This window comes from Rhinopithecus bieti, unplaced genomic scaffold, assembly GCF_001698545.2.
Source record: "Rhinopithecus bieti isolate Rb0 unplaced genomic scaffold, ASM169854v2 scaffold_69980, whole genome shotgun sequence".
In the NCBI taxonomy this organism is placed as follows: Eukaryota; Metazoa; Chordata; class Mammalia; order Primates; family Cercopithecidae; genus Rhinopithecus; species Rhinopithecus bieti.
In genome coordinates, this window is record NW_016826299.1 from 349,144 (window position 1) to 365,213 (window position 16,070).

Consider the following 16,070-nt stretch of genomic DNA (forward strand, 5'->3'; position numbering starts at 1 on the left):
AAAAAAAAAAAAAAAAAAAGGAGGAAGGGAGGGTTTCCAGTTCAAATTAATGCAGAATTGAAATGCACAGTCATTAAGTTGACTTGTAGACATTTTAAAAATGAGACCATGGAGCTGGCCAGACATGGTTAAATTTTAAAGCTCACTAGCATCTTTTCATTTCTCTGGCTGCTCAACCACATCTTTAGAAGTTATTCGCAAATTTATTTTTACACTTTTCTGTGGGAGCATACAGGCTTCCTATTCTCTGCTTTGCTCTGCACCGGTGAAAGGTCAGCTGCCATCGTTCCGTCACCAGCCTGGTAGCGGCTTGGGCTGGTTAACTAAGGTATTAATTTGTTATTTTCCTTTTCTGCCCGAGTACGCCCCCCTGGGACGGGCAGCTGAGATGCTGAATGGTGTCCTGTTTACCTAGAAATCCAGCTCATTGGAGCACAGACTTGCTGGGGTCTTATTAGACAGACACTTGTGCCAAAACCCAACATAGTCTTGCTGGCCAAATGGATGCAAGTTCGAATTTGCTAAGTTATGGGACAGTTTATAATGTGGACTGTGTGCAGGCAGGATGGTGTCTCTCAACCCTGGAAGCAGGACTTGCAGCTTTATTTGCATCACGAATCATGTCCCCATGTGTGTTCGTATGCCATGCATGTGTACATGCCTTGGCTATAAAATGCTTTGATTTTCTTTCTTTCTTTATTTTTAAATTCTCTTCCATGAGCAATAGTATGTGGGTAAGAAGGGCATAGTTTGGAGAGGGGTAAAAGAGAAAACATACTTTGTCTTGGTCGCTGCCCGGGAAGTCTGCTCTGACAGTATGAACAGTGTTATTTTCAGCTCTACTAGAGCCCAGTTTTTGCTCTGAGTCCTCTTAGACATACTCCAGGGAGACGAGTGCTGCTCAGGACAGTCGATATATCACAGTCCCAGCATTCAGGCAGGACTTTCATGGCAATTACAACGCTGTCCCCCTGCATTCTCTGTCCCTCTGAGTCTGGGGAATGTGGACAGGTGCCCACCTGGAGCGAGGGAGGTCCCATGGTGAGACATGACTCTTTATAGAGGAGTAAAACCTAAAGAAAGCATCTCTCACCAGAACGGGAGGGTATGTTCATTCACTGAACACGAGCTGTATCCCAGGCATAGCACTAGAACTCAGGAGGGGCTGTCCACCTTGGTTCAGCCATCACTCCCAGGGTAGGCCCCTCTGTTCACTCCCCAGGACCCCCTTCTCTGAAGCTGGAGAGCCAGCTGTGAGCCTCACATGCTCTTGGGAGCATGGCCTCCTGCCCAGCCACCCTAGTTTCTCCTCCTGGCCACCATTTACCAAGCACAAGTATGTTCAGGTGCCCCGATGTGATCTGCCGAGAACCCCTGAAATCTATATCATGGTGTCCATTTGCATATGAAGATGCTGGGGTCAGAGAGGGGGGCATTCTTGTCCCTTTTCCCATGCCCTCAGCTGCCCTCCCCATGTTGAGGTATCCTGGCCCCACTGAAACAAGCAAGGAGGAAGCTGGTCTCTGTTGGCATTCCTGTCAGATCTTCCTGTGTGTGTGACACAGGCCAGACCCCCACTTCCCTAGACAGTTGTTGGCCCAGCTAAAACGTGTGCAAGGAAGGTGCTGAGTTTGGAAGAGGATCTGCATTGCTCTCACTATGAAATTGATTCTCAAAGTTTAGGCAAATCGGCTACTGGAGCCCTGTGGTGGGTGGGTGTGACTTTCCTATTTCTGCCATAACAAATTATCGCAAACTTAGCAGCTTAAAACAGCACAAATTGATATCTCATGGTCCTGTAGGCCAGAAGTCCAGAGTTTCAACCGAGTCTCTGCTTTGAGTCTTGCGAGGCCAAGGCCAAGGTGCTGGCAGGGCTGTGGTTCCTTCTGGAGGCTCCAGGGAGAGTCTGTTTCCTTGCCCACTTGGGCTGTTGGCAGTGTTGGCAAAACTCAGGTCCTTGTGGTTCTGGGACTGAATTTCCCGTTTCCTTGTTGGCTGTCAGCTGGGGCCCATTCTCAGCCTCTAGAGGCCACCCACATTCTTTGGCTTGCCCCTCAACACCCTCTTCAATGCCAGCAGCAGTGGGTCCAGTCCTAATGCTTCTTCTCTCTGACAGCCTTGCTGCCTTCCTCTTCCAAGGTGAAGGGCCCTGTGGTGGCACCAGGTCTACTCAAGAATCCAGGATAATCTTCCTGCTTTAAGGCTGGCTGGCTACCAACCTTAACTCCATCTGCAAAGCTCATCGGAATAACACCAGGGGACAAAGATGATGGGGACCACAATCCCACCTAGCACAGCTGAACCCACACAGGCTGAACCCCCAGCACCTGCTTCCCATTTCAGTCCAAAGGGAGATACATATCAGCCTGAGCGGTAGTGAGGTCCAGAATCCATCCCACACCCAGCCTGGACCAGTGCCTCCAAGGAGGGCAGGCAGAGCCCGCAGCTAGCAGTTCCTGCCTTGTTGCCCTGCGTAGCAGGTCTTGGAAGGTCAAGAACACGCCAGGTTGATCTGCTTCTTCAGAAGGACATCCTGGTGGAGGACCTACTTATAACCTGCTGGCTAAAGGCGGAAACTCTCTCTCAGCCACCTGGGTACCTCCAGCTGCTCTGAAGTCAGGGGGTGACTTAGGGGTCACTAGTGTGGACTCTGATGGTCTTGCCATGGGTATTCTTGGATATTGGTGACAGGGCACAAAGTCCAGCAGACCCAGGGAGGAGGACTTGTGGGGTGCTTCTTGGTTTCATGTTGTTCTACCATTTTTTCCACATGAGCTTCTGCAGTAGAGAGGGAACCAGCTGATCTATTATTATCAAAGCTTACGGTCTGTGCTCCCAGCTGGCCTCCTTGTCCCTACCTGTCTTCCTGCAAAGTGATTGAGCAGGGAGCACCAGATGTTGTGGAAACCTGTGGTTGCTGAGAGATGCATTTGCCTAACACCTTATTTGTTCCTGGGACCCAGGGTCACGCTTGCCAGTTAGTGGCACCTGAAGTAGCCTTGCCTTCTCCAGAGGGTGAATTAGCCTGTCTGTCATCACTGCCTCACTGTGCTTGTCTCTCCCCAGGTCACCACTGATCTGCGTCAGCGCTGTACCGATGGCCACACCGGGACCTCAGTCTCTGCCCCCATGGTGGCTGGCATCATCGCCTTGGCTCTAGAAGCAAAGTAAGTTCCCACTTTCCTTTTTTTTAAAAAAGAAAAAGTTCATATTGTGGTAAAATACATATAACATTTGCCATTTTCACCATGTTGAAGTGGACAGCTCAGTGGCATTAAGCACATTTGCTGAGTTGTGTGCCCTGTCCCACCATCCCTCCCCCAGAGCTTTGTCTTCTTCCCAGGCTGAAACCCTATGCCTGCAGCCCTAGCTACAGCTGCCCAGGTTAGTCAGCTCAGGCTGCTGTAACAGAATCCCACGGACTGGGCAGCTCAAACAATAGAAATTTAGTTTCTCAAAGTTCTGGAGTCTGGAATTCCTGGATCAAGGTGTCAGCGGGATTGGTGTCTTCTTGGCTTGCAGAAAGCTGACTTCTCCCCTTCTGCTGTGTCATCTTTTTATAAGGACACTGGTCATATTGGATTAGGGCCCACCCTAATAATCTCATTTTATGTTAATTACCTTTTTAAAGGCTTTATCTCCAAATATAATCATATTCTGAGGTTCTGGGGTCTAAGACTTCGATGAATAAATTTTGGAGGGGACATAATTCAGCCTATAACACTCTCCATTGACCCCCACCTTAGCCTCTGGCAACCACCATTCTACTTTCTGTCTCTATGAATTTGACTACTTTAGGTGCCTCGTGTAAGTGGAATCACACAGGATTTGTCCTTTTGTGCCTGGCTTATTTCACTTAACGTAATGTCTTTAAGGTTCACCCATTTGTAGTACGTATCAAAATTTCCTTCCTTCTTTTAGGCCATCCTGATGGGTGTGAAGTGGTTTCTTCCTTAAAGCCCAAGTCTCCTACCTTTTGTAGGACACAGGGGCTGGTTGGGCCAGAGCCCAAGGCCTGCCTCTGATTCTGCACCTCACACCAAGATCACACTTTAGGTTGCTCTAGCTTCTTTTTAGGAACTTTCACTTGTAAATTGACAATCAAGAAAAACTCTTGAGTTGTGTATGTGTCGGTTCAGAAAGAAAAGCAAGTTAACTGCACATGCAATCATAGGGTCAAAACCAAATTGTACTTTAGTCATCACAACTGGCAGAGAACAAACTAGCCCTCTGCAGTAGCCATCTGTTGTAGATGAGTTTTAAATAACTCAAAAGAATGGTTGGGATGCCTAAATGCTCGTAATTACGTATGTTTGCATGTGGATTTGCACAAGACAAACTGAGCATAACACTCAAATGCTACCAATTTAATGAAGAAACAGTTTGATATTTTTAATTTCCAGGCCAAAATGTTAGCTTCTGTGTCCTGAGGCTCTTTTTAAAAATTCTAAGTAATTAGTTGCTTGTGTGGAAACTCAAATTTGCATACTCTACCCTTCCTTGCGCTGTATTTTCCTCCATTCCTTATTGGAAACATGCAAAGAGCTAAATAGAAAACAAACCCTGCTTCGGGACATGTTGTCCCCTTAAACTTGGTCAGTGGGCACATGAAAGCTCAGACGGTCATCTTCCTCATCATTTTAGCTCCTACTCTGAAACATACAGGTAACAAATCAGGCAAACGTCATTTGGAACAATGTCAATCTAAAGCATTTTACACTTACAGGATTGGTCAGGGAAGGAACAGTTGATGTCTGGGGATTTGAAAGCCTGTGTTGAGCAGATCTGCAGCTTGGGATAGCTCTCGCCTGTTCTGGTTGGCCTCAGGACTGCCTTCTGTCTCTGTTCACTACTGCTGTGGAAGGAACTGGGGCAAAGCCAGATGGTTCTGGGTGGAGATGCTCCCTGAGAGTCTGGGGAGGGCCCCCAGACAGCATGCAGCCAGAATGAAGGAAGACCCACATGTGTTGGAATTCTGCAAAGGGAGTCCAATGGTTTTGGGACAGTCTTGGTACTTTTCAAACATCCCTTCTTCATCAAAAAACATTTTCAACATCATCTCTTAGACATATTTTCCATGCAGTTATATTTGTGATTTTATTGCTAGAGTCAAAAATAGAATAGATTTTTTCATAAGAAATTGGTTCCTAATTTTCTCACTCCCTGGACCCATTCTGTCCTCCACTCCAAAGGTCATGCTTCCCGGCACCTAAATTCAAGATTTCCAAGAGGACTGGCTATAGCCGTCTTTGAGTAGGCCCTGCTGACACATAGCAGTAACTTGCCAGGTTGCACGGGCAGCATGGGGTGTGGCCATGTCAGCACTGTCTAAACTCCAAAGCCTGCACCTGTGACCTCTCCACCAGGGTGCGTGGCCATGGGCTACTTGAGGCCTCAGAATCCTCCCCTAACAGTGAGGTTGACATGTGGGCTGCAGGAAGGCCTGTGGATGCAGGAGGAGAAAAGGTGTGCCTGGCAGGGAAAGGGCTGGAGACTGGGCCACGGGACATGGATGGGGAGAGATAGCAAGGAAGCCAGTGACCAGCCAGGAGCAGCAAGAACACATTGGAGAAATCAGGGGAGGCAAGAGCTGGAGCCTGGAGAGTGTGAGCCCAGGGAAGGAGTGTACCCCAAGACTTAACACCATGGGTGAGCTTCTCGTAGGAAAACAGGCAAAGAGGGGGCAAAGAGCAGCCGCCATAGGAAACAGTATAGCACTTCCTTAAAAAAATTAAACAGACTCCCCAGACGATCCAGCAGTCTCGCTTGTGAGTGTATATCCAGAATTGAAAGCAGGGACTTGGGTAGATATAGGCACAGCCATGTTCATGGCAGCATGGTTCACAACAGCTGAAAGGTGGGAGCAACCTAAGTGTCCATGATGGATGAAGTGAAGTGTGCCCTGTACACACCATGGAATATCATTCAGCCTTGAAAGGAAGGAGATTCTGATACAGATTATGATAAGGTCCCTCAACGACATTGTGCTAAGGGAAATAAGACAAATCCTGTATGGTTCCACTTACATGAGGACCTGGAGCCATCAAACTCATAGAGACAGAAAGTAGCATGGTGGCTGTCAGAGGCTGGAGAAGGGGAGCATTGGGGACTGAGTGTCCCATGGGACAGAGTTTCAGTTTGGGGGTGGTGTGAAGTTCTGGAGATGGATGTGGCAGTAGCAGAGCAATGTGAATGTACTTGGTGCTACTGAGCTGTATATTTACAAATGGCTGAAATGGTAAATTTTGTGTTCTGTACATCTTCACACACCCATACACAGAGTGGGCCACTGGAGAGATACCTGTGACATCCAAGCAGGCTTCACTGGGGAGGGCAAGGCAGCTGGGCACTTCAGCACTCTCTCTTCTGCATCCCCAGTCCCCCTCAGCTGCAGCAGCTCCCCCATTTTACTTTGTCCATGTTCCTAGGGTCATATTCCCTGAGGCAGCACATGTGGCATGGCGCGTATTCCTAGTAAACACGCACCAAGACAAGACTGGGGCTTGTGCTTCTGGTCACCTCCATCCCGATGAGCCCTGGGAAGATGGTCTGGAAAGAAAGAGTATGTGTTTGTGATATTAGAGAGTGAGAGCCTTGGACTCGAGAGATGCTCATTTATTCTTGGTTAATTTTCTGATTGAGTGGAAAGTCCTAGGTAGGCATCCATTTAATCGACTAAAAAAGGAATAAAAGATCCGTAAGTATTTATCTGTCAAATTGCAGCTGGAACCATGAGCCCATACATCTTTCTTTTCACTTGGCTGTTTGATAGGGCAAAAATATATTCCTTTTATTACTGATCACATGTAGGTGTTATCTTTACCATGTTTTAAAACAGCCTTGCAGAAAGCTTGTATGTTCAAATATCCAGATTCCATAGCAATTAATACTGATTAGAAGAAAGGAATAGTGCTCTTATTTTATACTACTCTCATACTATATTTCATCGAATCCAAGATGCCATAAAGTTGTAAGATGCACCCTTTTTATGTACCACAGAAACCAGAAGTGCTGCCAATTATACAATACATCCATATCTCTTAGAATTTTTGTAACTATTGAAGAATTCTTTCCGAGTTCAGCACCTCCAGGCAATGTAACCCATTCCTGATTGCTGTGGGCAGAGGGGCTTATAAGAGGTATCAGATCATAAGATGGATCTGGATTTCAGAGGTGTTAAAAAAAAAAAAAAAAAGTGGGTCAGGTGTGGTGGCTCACATCTGTAATCCTAACACTTTGGGAAGCCAAAGCAGGAGGATTGCTTGAACCCAGGAATTTGAGACCAGCCTGGGCAACATAGCAGGACCTCGTCTCTACAAAAAATGTAAAAATTAGCTGGGTGTGGTGGTGCACACCTGTAGTCCCAGCCACTTGGGAGGCTGAGGTAGGAAGATTGCTTGAGCCCAGAAGGTTGAGGTTGCAGCAAACCAAGATCACACCACTGCACTGCAGCCTGGGCAACAGGGCGAAACCCTGTCTCACACACAAAAAGCAAGGGTGAGCACATGTGTTTTAGAATTTTTTTTAAAATCATCTGTGTATTTACTTACATTAGTGGCATGTTATATTCTTTTGATGAAATGTTTCTACTTCCCCAAAATGAATATTTTATAAATTTAGAATCATATACTAAAATCTTGAATTATAATCTGCAGCCAGTGGGTCCACACAGGATGGAATCTAGGCCAATCATGGTTTGAATGTACTTTTAGGCACTGTAGTATTTGCTTATTATGGTGAAGAATAGCCCCAAGTAGTTGATAAACATTTACTATTATATGTATTTTCAGAATTTCCCACATGGCTGTGTGTAAACTCAAGCAGAGCTTGGCAGCAAGGCTAGGCTTTTAATGCTTATGAATTTTAGGTCACCCATTGAACCTTTTTTCTCCTTGGGATTTAGTTGCTGGAAACTTGTTTACAAAGAGATGGTGAAATAAACCCTTGCCAAGGAATGCAATCCTTAGCCTGAGGGGCTTGCTCAAGTTCAGACACGGGTTGGCTCCCGACCTACCTCTGAGTGGCTTGTGTTGCAGCTGTTGTTGATCTGTATGGACTCTAGGGTGTGTTGTGTCATTGCAGCGGCCAGTTAACCTGGAGGGACGTCCAGCACCTGCTAGTGAAGACATCCCGGCCGGCCCACCTGAAAGCGAGCGACTGGAAAGTGAACGGCGCGGGTCATAAAGGTGCAGCAATGATGTTCTAGTGGACCATTGGGTGATCCTGGAATGTATAGGAAGAGGTGTCATGAATTCCTTAAAAGGAATCTCCAAATAGTATTAATTGTTATTATTGATTGTGTGTCACAAGAGTTTAAACACATGCACAGCTATTTAAGAAAAGTATCCTGGAAGCTCACACTGACATTACGGAAGAATCCTCAGGTCACAAGCGTCTACTAGGGTCTCCTAAACTCTATAACTTTTGCCACACCCAGACACCACCTATACCAATATTTCCTCATAGTTCTCTTTATGCCAGTAGCAATGATGTGTGCCTATAGTCCCAGCTACTAGGGAAGTTGAGGCAGGAGGATTGCCTGAGCCCAGGAATTTGAGTCTAGCCTGGACAACACAGCAGGACTCTATCTCTTAAAACAAAAATTACTGCCCTCGCCATTTTTTTTTTTGACATAAAGAATGTATTTTAAAAGGAAGCTCTACTACATCTAGTTAATCATAGGTTTGATATGTAGTTATGTATTTTTTCGAATGTGCATGAAAACAAATCCATAATTACTAAAATAAATGTTGTTTGTTTGTGTGCCACCTAAGGGCAACTTGCATCCTTAGCCCTGAGTAGCTCTGTGATTTTGAAACTTGCCTTCAGTTTCCTCATCTGTACAATGAAGACAATAAGATAGTTTTGTAAGTTACTTTCTAACTATAAAACTTCTGTTGGCCAGCCCCTATGTTATAAAAATAAATCACAGGACAGTGGGGCCTCTACCCTCAGCCCAGCCTGGTACAGACCTAGGTACCATGAAATCAACCCGTGGTCAGGGCTTGATTAAACCAACTATCTGCAGCCTTTGAAGCAGGTAATTATAGGACAGTGCCACTGGCTTTGTTTGCCTGACTTCTTTTTTTTTCTTTTTTTTTTTTTCTTTGAGATGGAGTCTCGCCTTGTCGCCCAAGCTGGAGTGCAATGGCACAATCTCGGCTCACTGCAACCTTTGCCTCCTGTGTTCAAACAATTTTCCTTCAAGTAATCCCTCCTGAGTAGCTGGGATTACAGGTACCTGCCACCATGCCCAGCTAATTTTTGTGTTTTTAGTAGAGATGGGGTTTCACCATGTTGGCCAGGCTGATCTCAAATTTCTGACTTCATGATCCACCTGCCTTGGCCTCCCGAAGTGCTGTGATTACAGGCATGAGCCCCACTGTGCCTAACCTGTTTACCTGACTTCTTATCAGGTATACTGAAAAATATTTCATTTGGCCATAGTATTTATGTTAGGGAGGAATTTTTTTTTTTTTTTAACCTTTTCTGAAGCTCAGGTCTAACTAATTTGACACCAAGTATGATACTATCTGTAAAATACAGGTCAAGCATAGTTACCCTAAGTGCCAAGGGACATTCCTTTTAATAAGGAGGCCATTGATTGGGCCTAGTTGATCTTTGTTTTGCGGGAATGTTGGTGGTAGTGGTGTGCTGTAACAAGAGCTGACCTACATTTCAATTTTGGCCTAATTAAATAGGAAAATAGATTGTATCTAGTTCTTGACCTTGCCTCTTAAATTAAACTTTGAAAATCCCCTGCCCTGGCCAAATTAAATACTGGACCGGGCCAGTTTGCAAGCCTGTCTCTGTGCTGTGCCATGCTGCTTTCCTGGAATGCTCTGGGAACTCAGCAGGGAAAGAAAATGGCAAAAAAGATAAGCACAGCCTTGTGTTACTGCATTTTGGGCACGTGGTAATTGTGTGAACCAAGAGGTCTCAGATTTTGTTTCTCTTGTCTGGTCTAAGATTCAGGGAGCATAGACGCTGACAAGCACTTTTAATGTAAAGAAACCTGTCCTTGTCTCAAAAAAAGGAAGTCCTAGACCTTCTCAGCACTTCTTCTCTGTACCAAAACGGGACATGCTTCCTGACCCACACTCCTAAATTAAACAGAAGGAGTTGGGTTCAGAGAGAGAGAAGCAGCTGGGACCTTTGAGCAACCCTCAGAGGGACCCATCCTGCATCCTGGGACCCCGAGGAGACCTCGAGTATTATAGTCCATCTGTCCTCCATGGGGCCCAGCAGATGCAAGAGGCAGCCTTGCTCCCTTCCTGGGCAAGGCAGGAGAGCCTGGCTCTGAAGGGCCTGTCTTTTCAGTTAGCCATTTCTATGGATTTGGTTTGGTGGACGCAGAAGCTCTCGTTGTGGAGGCAAAGAAGTGGACAGCGGTGCCATCGCAGCACATGTGTGTGGCCGCCTCAGACAAGAGACCCAGGTAAGGCTCTGCTGTGTTATCAGTGACTTCTCAGGCATGTGGGTTTGGAGCTGACTCGGCTATAAGGTGTGGCTGGAGGTGTTTACACATGCATTCTGTGCACATGTGCATGTGCACGGTGCCTGCCTGCACATGTCTGCATTTTCTCTTGTGGATCGTACAGCTGGGAAAGGAATCACTTTTTTTTTTTTTTTTTTTTTGAGACGGAGTCTTGCTCTGTCACCCGGGCTGGAGTGCAGTGGCCAGATCTCAGCTCACTGCAAGCTCCGTCTCCCGGGTTCACGCCATTCTCCTGCCTCAGCCTCCCAAGTAGCTGGGACTACAGGCGCCCACCACCTTGCTCGGCTAGTTTCTTGTATTTTTAGTAGAGACGGGGTTTCATTGTGTTGGCCAGGATGGTCTCGATCTCCTGACCTCGTGATCCGCCCGTCTCGGCCTCCCAAAGTGCTGGGATTACAGGCTTGAGCCACCGCGCCCGGCCAAGGAATCACTTCTTAAGCCACCACTGTTTTGAGGCCTCTTCCCCTTCTGTAGCAGATTGCTCCATGATAGGGGGTCAGTTCCTCAGCCTGAATCGCTCAGCCTAGTATTGGAAATTCTTACCCATGTTTAGCATATCAGACCGAGTCGGGGATCCGCTCCTCCCAGAAGGGTGAAATGAGGAGTAGCTGCAAGTGTCCTTTCTGTCACCACCTGCTAGAGGTTGGAGCTGTAGTCCCAGCCCAGCCTAACCAGCCCTGGGAGCCTACACTGTGAATCCACCTGGCCTGAGCAGGAGCGGCTGGGTCAGCCCCTTCTCTGCTGTGGGTTTTGGGGGTACTGCTTATTATCATAGCAGCTTTGTGTGGCTTTTATCTGGCCCCGTACAACCTTCTTCAGACTTAAGCGATGGGAATTTTTTAACAAGGCTTGAGCAGAAGGGCCCTGCTTCATCTCTCTCCCACGAGCAGGGCACACACAGAATTGCTCTTTGGAGTTTTTCTAAATCTGTTATGTTTGTTCGTTGATTGATTGATTGATCGATTGAGACCGAGTTTTGCTCCTGTTGCCCAGGCCAGAGTACAGTGGCATGATCCTGGCTCATTGCAACCTCCGCCTCCTGTGTTCAAGCCATCCTCCTGCCTCAGTCCCCCGAGTAGCTGGGATTACAGGCTCCCGCCACCACGCCCAGCTAATTTTTTTGTATTTTTAGGAGAGACAAGATTTCACCATGTTGGCCAGGCTGGTCTGACCTCAGGTGATCCACCCACCTCAGCCTCTCAAAGTGCTGGGATTACGAACATGAGCCACCATGCCTGGCCAAAATTTTTATTTTTTAAAAAAATCAGCCATAAGGTAAATCAGAAAGCGAGAACCCTACCCCACTAGGAGAGGAAATCAGATTATTCCAATTCTGCCATCACAGCGGTTCTTTTAAAGAGAACGGTGTTTCTCTGGGCCTTGTATCTGATACAGAATGGAGTGCATTTTTCCCATAACTACTTGTTCCATTTGGAAAGCGTGTGTTTGAAAAAGTAGTGATGCGATGATAAAGAACGATATGTTGCTTTATCAACAAATACAGATCACTCTCTAGATGCTTCTTCCTTGAATATGCTTCTACTCTTTTTTTTTTTTTTTTTTTTTTGAGACGGAGTCTCGCTCTGTCGCCCAGGCTGGAGTGCAGTGGCCGGATCTCAGCTCACTGCAAGCTCCGCCTCCCGGGTTTACGCCATTCTCCTGCCTCAGCCTCCTGAGTAGCTGGGACTACAGGCGCCCGCCACCTCACCCGGCTAGTTTTTTGTATTTTTTTTTTTTAGTAGAGACGGGGTTTCACACTCTTTTGCCACAAATAGTTGAGAAAAATGTTTCTGGTGGAAGGCTTGCATATGGTAGGAATGCAGAGAGTATGTGTTGGCTGAGCAGCTGGATGAACAGCCACAGAGGGATCTTTTGAAAAATTACCTTTTTCTCCCATGGCTAATTGCACACTGACTGCTGAGTGATCACTCCAGGCCCCAACAGGTCAGTCAGCCACCCGACAAGCCTCAGTCTTGACTTCTCAAGGCATCAATTTCTCTGAGGAGCCTTAGACTGTCAAATTTGAAAAAAAGGGGGAGAGTCTCTGAGATAAAGGAGGTTGTGCCTTCTCTGTCTTTGTTTGTTGGAAAATGCCTGCAGCCTGGACCCTCAAAGGCTAGGTGAGGGAGGTGGACTCCTGGGTCTGGTTCCTGACCCGGGGGCTGCCCTCTGCCCCGGCGCCTCCGCTGGTGTCCCCGTCAGGGCGGCTCCTGAATGAAGCATTCTTCTCCTGCCAGAAATCGTTTTAAGATGGCAGAGTGGTGCCTAGGTGGCGAGTGGTTGTTTTTATTTTTATTTTATTTTGTTTTTTAAGTGAAAGCACACGGAGTCTAGACAGCACGGGTTGAGGGAACCCGCCGTAACATACAGTGTAACATTGTTCCTGTCCTTTGAGGAAAGTAAGGACCCTCCAAACTCCAAGAGAGGAGAAGAATCAGACTTCTGTTTCTAAAGAAAAGTCATCTTTACCATTAGCAGTTTCAGACTCTTTCTGGAATATTCAGCCAGCCTACCGTCTCACACCGCTTGCTTATCAAACCACTTGCTTAACTCCGTAACGTGGTTGTTGCAGAGGACATAAGGGTCTCCAGAGAGAGTGGCGTTACCAAGCAGAGTTTGATGCCTCACATCCACCGGTGGGTCTCCCCTCCTGGCAGGGAGCTCCAGCCAGCTCTGCCCCTGAACCTGCCTGCCTGCCTGCCTGCCTGTCGGGGTCATCTGCACCTGAGCTGCGAGTATCCCCATGGCTATGCAAGTTTTCCCCATCGGGGTTCCCAGCTGCTAGGATCACGTGGCTGAAAACGAAAAGGAAGTGTTCCCACACAGCCATTTTCCCATCTTCTTCTAACTGCCCCCTCTCCACGCAAATTTCTGGGTCCAGCTGTCTACTCTCTTGGCCTCATTCTGGTTTCTTCCTCTCATGGTAGAATCCTAGGACTTTCTGAATGTCCTGAACCTGCCCTCAGCTGCTTCCCGTGGTGAAGGGCAGAATAAGAGGGAAGACAGAAAGGGGGTGTGTATGCCTCTTAATACACCCATCTCTTGTGCATTTGTGTGCACTGTGTGGGATATGGTGACTGTCTTTTCTCTTGAACAGGAGAGGATGCCACCCTGGTGTGACCAAAGGTCAGACAACTGTGTTCACTGGATGTTAAGTATAGGAGTCCTCTAGATGGGTCATATGTCCACACCTGCCAGGTCTATGGTAATGTCACACATGGTCCTGAGGGAGAGGGGCTGGGGTGTTCACATGTCCACCCTTCTGGTCATGCACAGGGACAGGAATGAATATCTCAGGCACCTCTCTCTACCCCCAGCCCTGGGCTGGGATGTGATCATGGTTCAGGGAGACTGTCCTCATGGCAATGACTGACAGGAAGAGTCAAATGAGCCACCCCTTCTGCACATCCCTCGTGTGCACCCAGCCTGTGCTCCCAGACTAGCATTGCATCCAGTGCCCCCGAATGACTGCACAGAGCTCGTGCCTCGTCAGCCATGGTGTCCTCCTGCTGAGCTGCTGTCTCCAACGCTGCCCCAGTGGCTGGCATCACAGCCCCTGCCTGCGCCTGAGTCATGCTCAGGCCCAAAGGCACAGAAAGACCATCAGCACAGCACAGTGAGGGCTGCAGAGGAAGGAGCTGGGGCCATGATGCCAGACCCACCAGACGCAGTCCCCTTCAGGAGGCAGCTCCGTCACTTAAAAAAAGACCATCTGTGGTGTGAAAAGGACTAGCCAAAAGGGGTCCCCAAGTGATACTCTGGCATTTCTCATCTGGACATTGCACATTTGGGGACTGTGGGATTTGAGCCTGTCTCTGTCTGGATCCACCTGAAAGATAAGAAGAAATCCCTGGAAGGGTAGAGAAAATGAAGAGAGAGGGGACCTCAAGTAGGGGTGTGCCTGGGTGAGAATCAAGGAGCCAGGCCCCCTGCTCCGAGGCACCATGGGATTGTGCTGGGCAGTCTCTTTACTGCCTGGTGTTTACCCTCCCCTAGAACAGTCTGAGCCCCAGAACCGAGGTAGTGATGTCTGAACCACCTCTGCAGGAGCCCACATGGGGGAGGGCCCATCATAGGCAGCTTTCAGGAAATGCTAAATCTACATGCAGAGGCAAGAGGAAATCACTTGAACTGAATGACAGCTACTGTTAGCAAAAGACAGTGACTTGCTAGTGTCCTCCAGGATAGCACTGGATGAAAGTGTGAGCTGTGCCTGGGCCTCTGTTGTGATCCTCAAACTCATAGACCAGAGGCATGTTGACCTACTCCTGGGCACAAATGGTTTCCGTCTGTTTAGAACCTTTGTCAATTAAACGAAGGTACATAGGATCAGTACATAGGATCATGACCAGTGGCATCTGCCTGTGCAAAATGATTTTAAAATCTGTGTGTATTAAATAGAGGGATAAAGTTGATATTTTTATAGCTTTTCTTTCAATGAAAAAGAAAATTAAGCTTAGTATTATTCCAATTAATGAAATAGAGGCCCAAATATTAAATATTCTATTTAACTATTGATTTTTCTAGCCAGTACTACTATCACTGCTTTGAAAATCCAGGCTCCTGGGAAACAATTTGTGATATGCATGACTCCCACCTCAATGCTGGGAAGACCACAACAACAGGGTCTTTTAAGCCAACAGAAAGCAGTAAGAACTTACCTGCACGTCTTTAGTTTGTGCTGGTTTGGAAGGTTACTGTCCAGACAGAGCTTACAGTTTAGTTTGGCCTGTCTTTTAAAGAACTCTCTCACACACCCATACCCACACAAGATACTTCAGACCCAAAAGCCAATGCATTGCTTTGACTATCAAGGATTATCTGTAAAGCAGATAATCTTTTTATAGATGTTCAGGAATTAACTCTGGATTATCCACATATTACCTACTTTTCTGGAATTTCGTTAAACTAGACTGCATATGGTGGTCATTTTAAAACAACTCTATTTATAAAGACATATGGCTGTGGATGAGAGAGAATGGATTGTGATTATAAAGGCACTTACTGTGTGCCAGGCATTGCTCTAAGCACTTTACATAAAAATCCCCAATAAACATACGAGGTTAGAGTACTATCTTTATCCCCATTTTATAGAGGAAGAAATGGAGGCACAAAGGAGTTAGGAATTTAGGCCCAGAGTTGGGGTGCTGCAGGGTTGAACTGCTACCGCAGGCTGCTTGTCTCCAGAGTCCACCTTGCCCCTCTAGGTAGGAACTCAGGCAATACTGAGCCAAGTAGAGCAACCTGCCCACCCGTTAAAAGACCTCACCTCCTTGACTTCTGTGCCAGGAGCTAGCTGGGCACACCACCTGCAGGGATGATAAAGTACCCTGACCCTGGCTGCCTAGAAGTTCCTCCAGCCTTGGCCAGGTGCCAGTGCCTAAGAGCACAGCTGCTGGTGGCTCAACTGCGGCAGGTCAGCTAGGCAAGCAGGTGAGGCCAGGAGCCCAGCAGTCTGATGGAGTGCCTGTGGGGATCAGACACAGGTCAGCCGAGCTCCCTGCTGTGCTCAAGCACACAGCCTGATTTGACATCTTTTTAGGAAGCCAGAAGCCCTTCCTTTCTTTGGGTT

At 47.3% G+C, this 16,070-nt stretch overlaps 1 protein-coding gene across 1 annotated transcript in view; it reads left to right on the forward strand.

Moving 5' to 3' along the window:
• Positions 1 to 16,070, forward strand: part of PCSK6 (proprotein convertase subtilisin/kexin type 6) — a 193,292-nt gene that overhangs the window by 100,097 nt on the left and 77,125 nt on the right. The window contains exons 11-13 of the mRNA XM_017863382.1: positions 3,067 to 3,167; positions 8,083 to 8,186; positions 10,321 to 10,438. Coding sequence (XP_017718871.1) covers positions 3,067 to 3,167; positions 8,083 to 8,186; positions 10,321 to 10,438 — 323 coding nt within the window. The remainder of the gene's footprint in view (positions 1 to 3,066; positions 3,168 to 8,082; positions 8,187 to 10,320; positions 10,439 to 16,070) is intronic.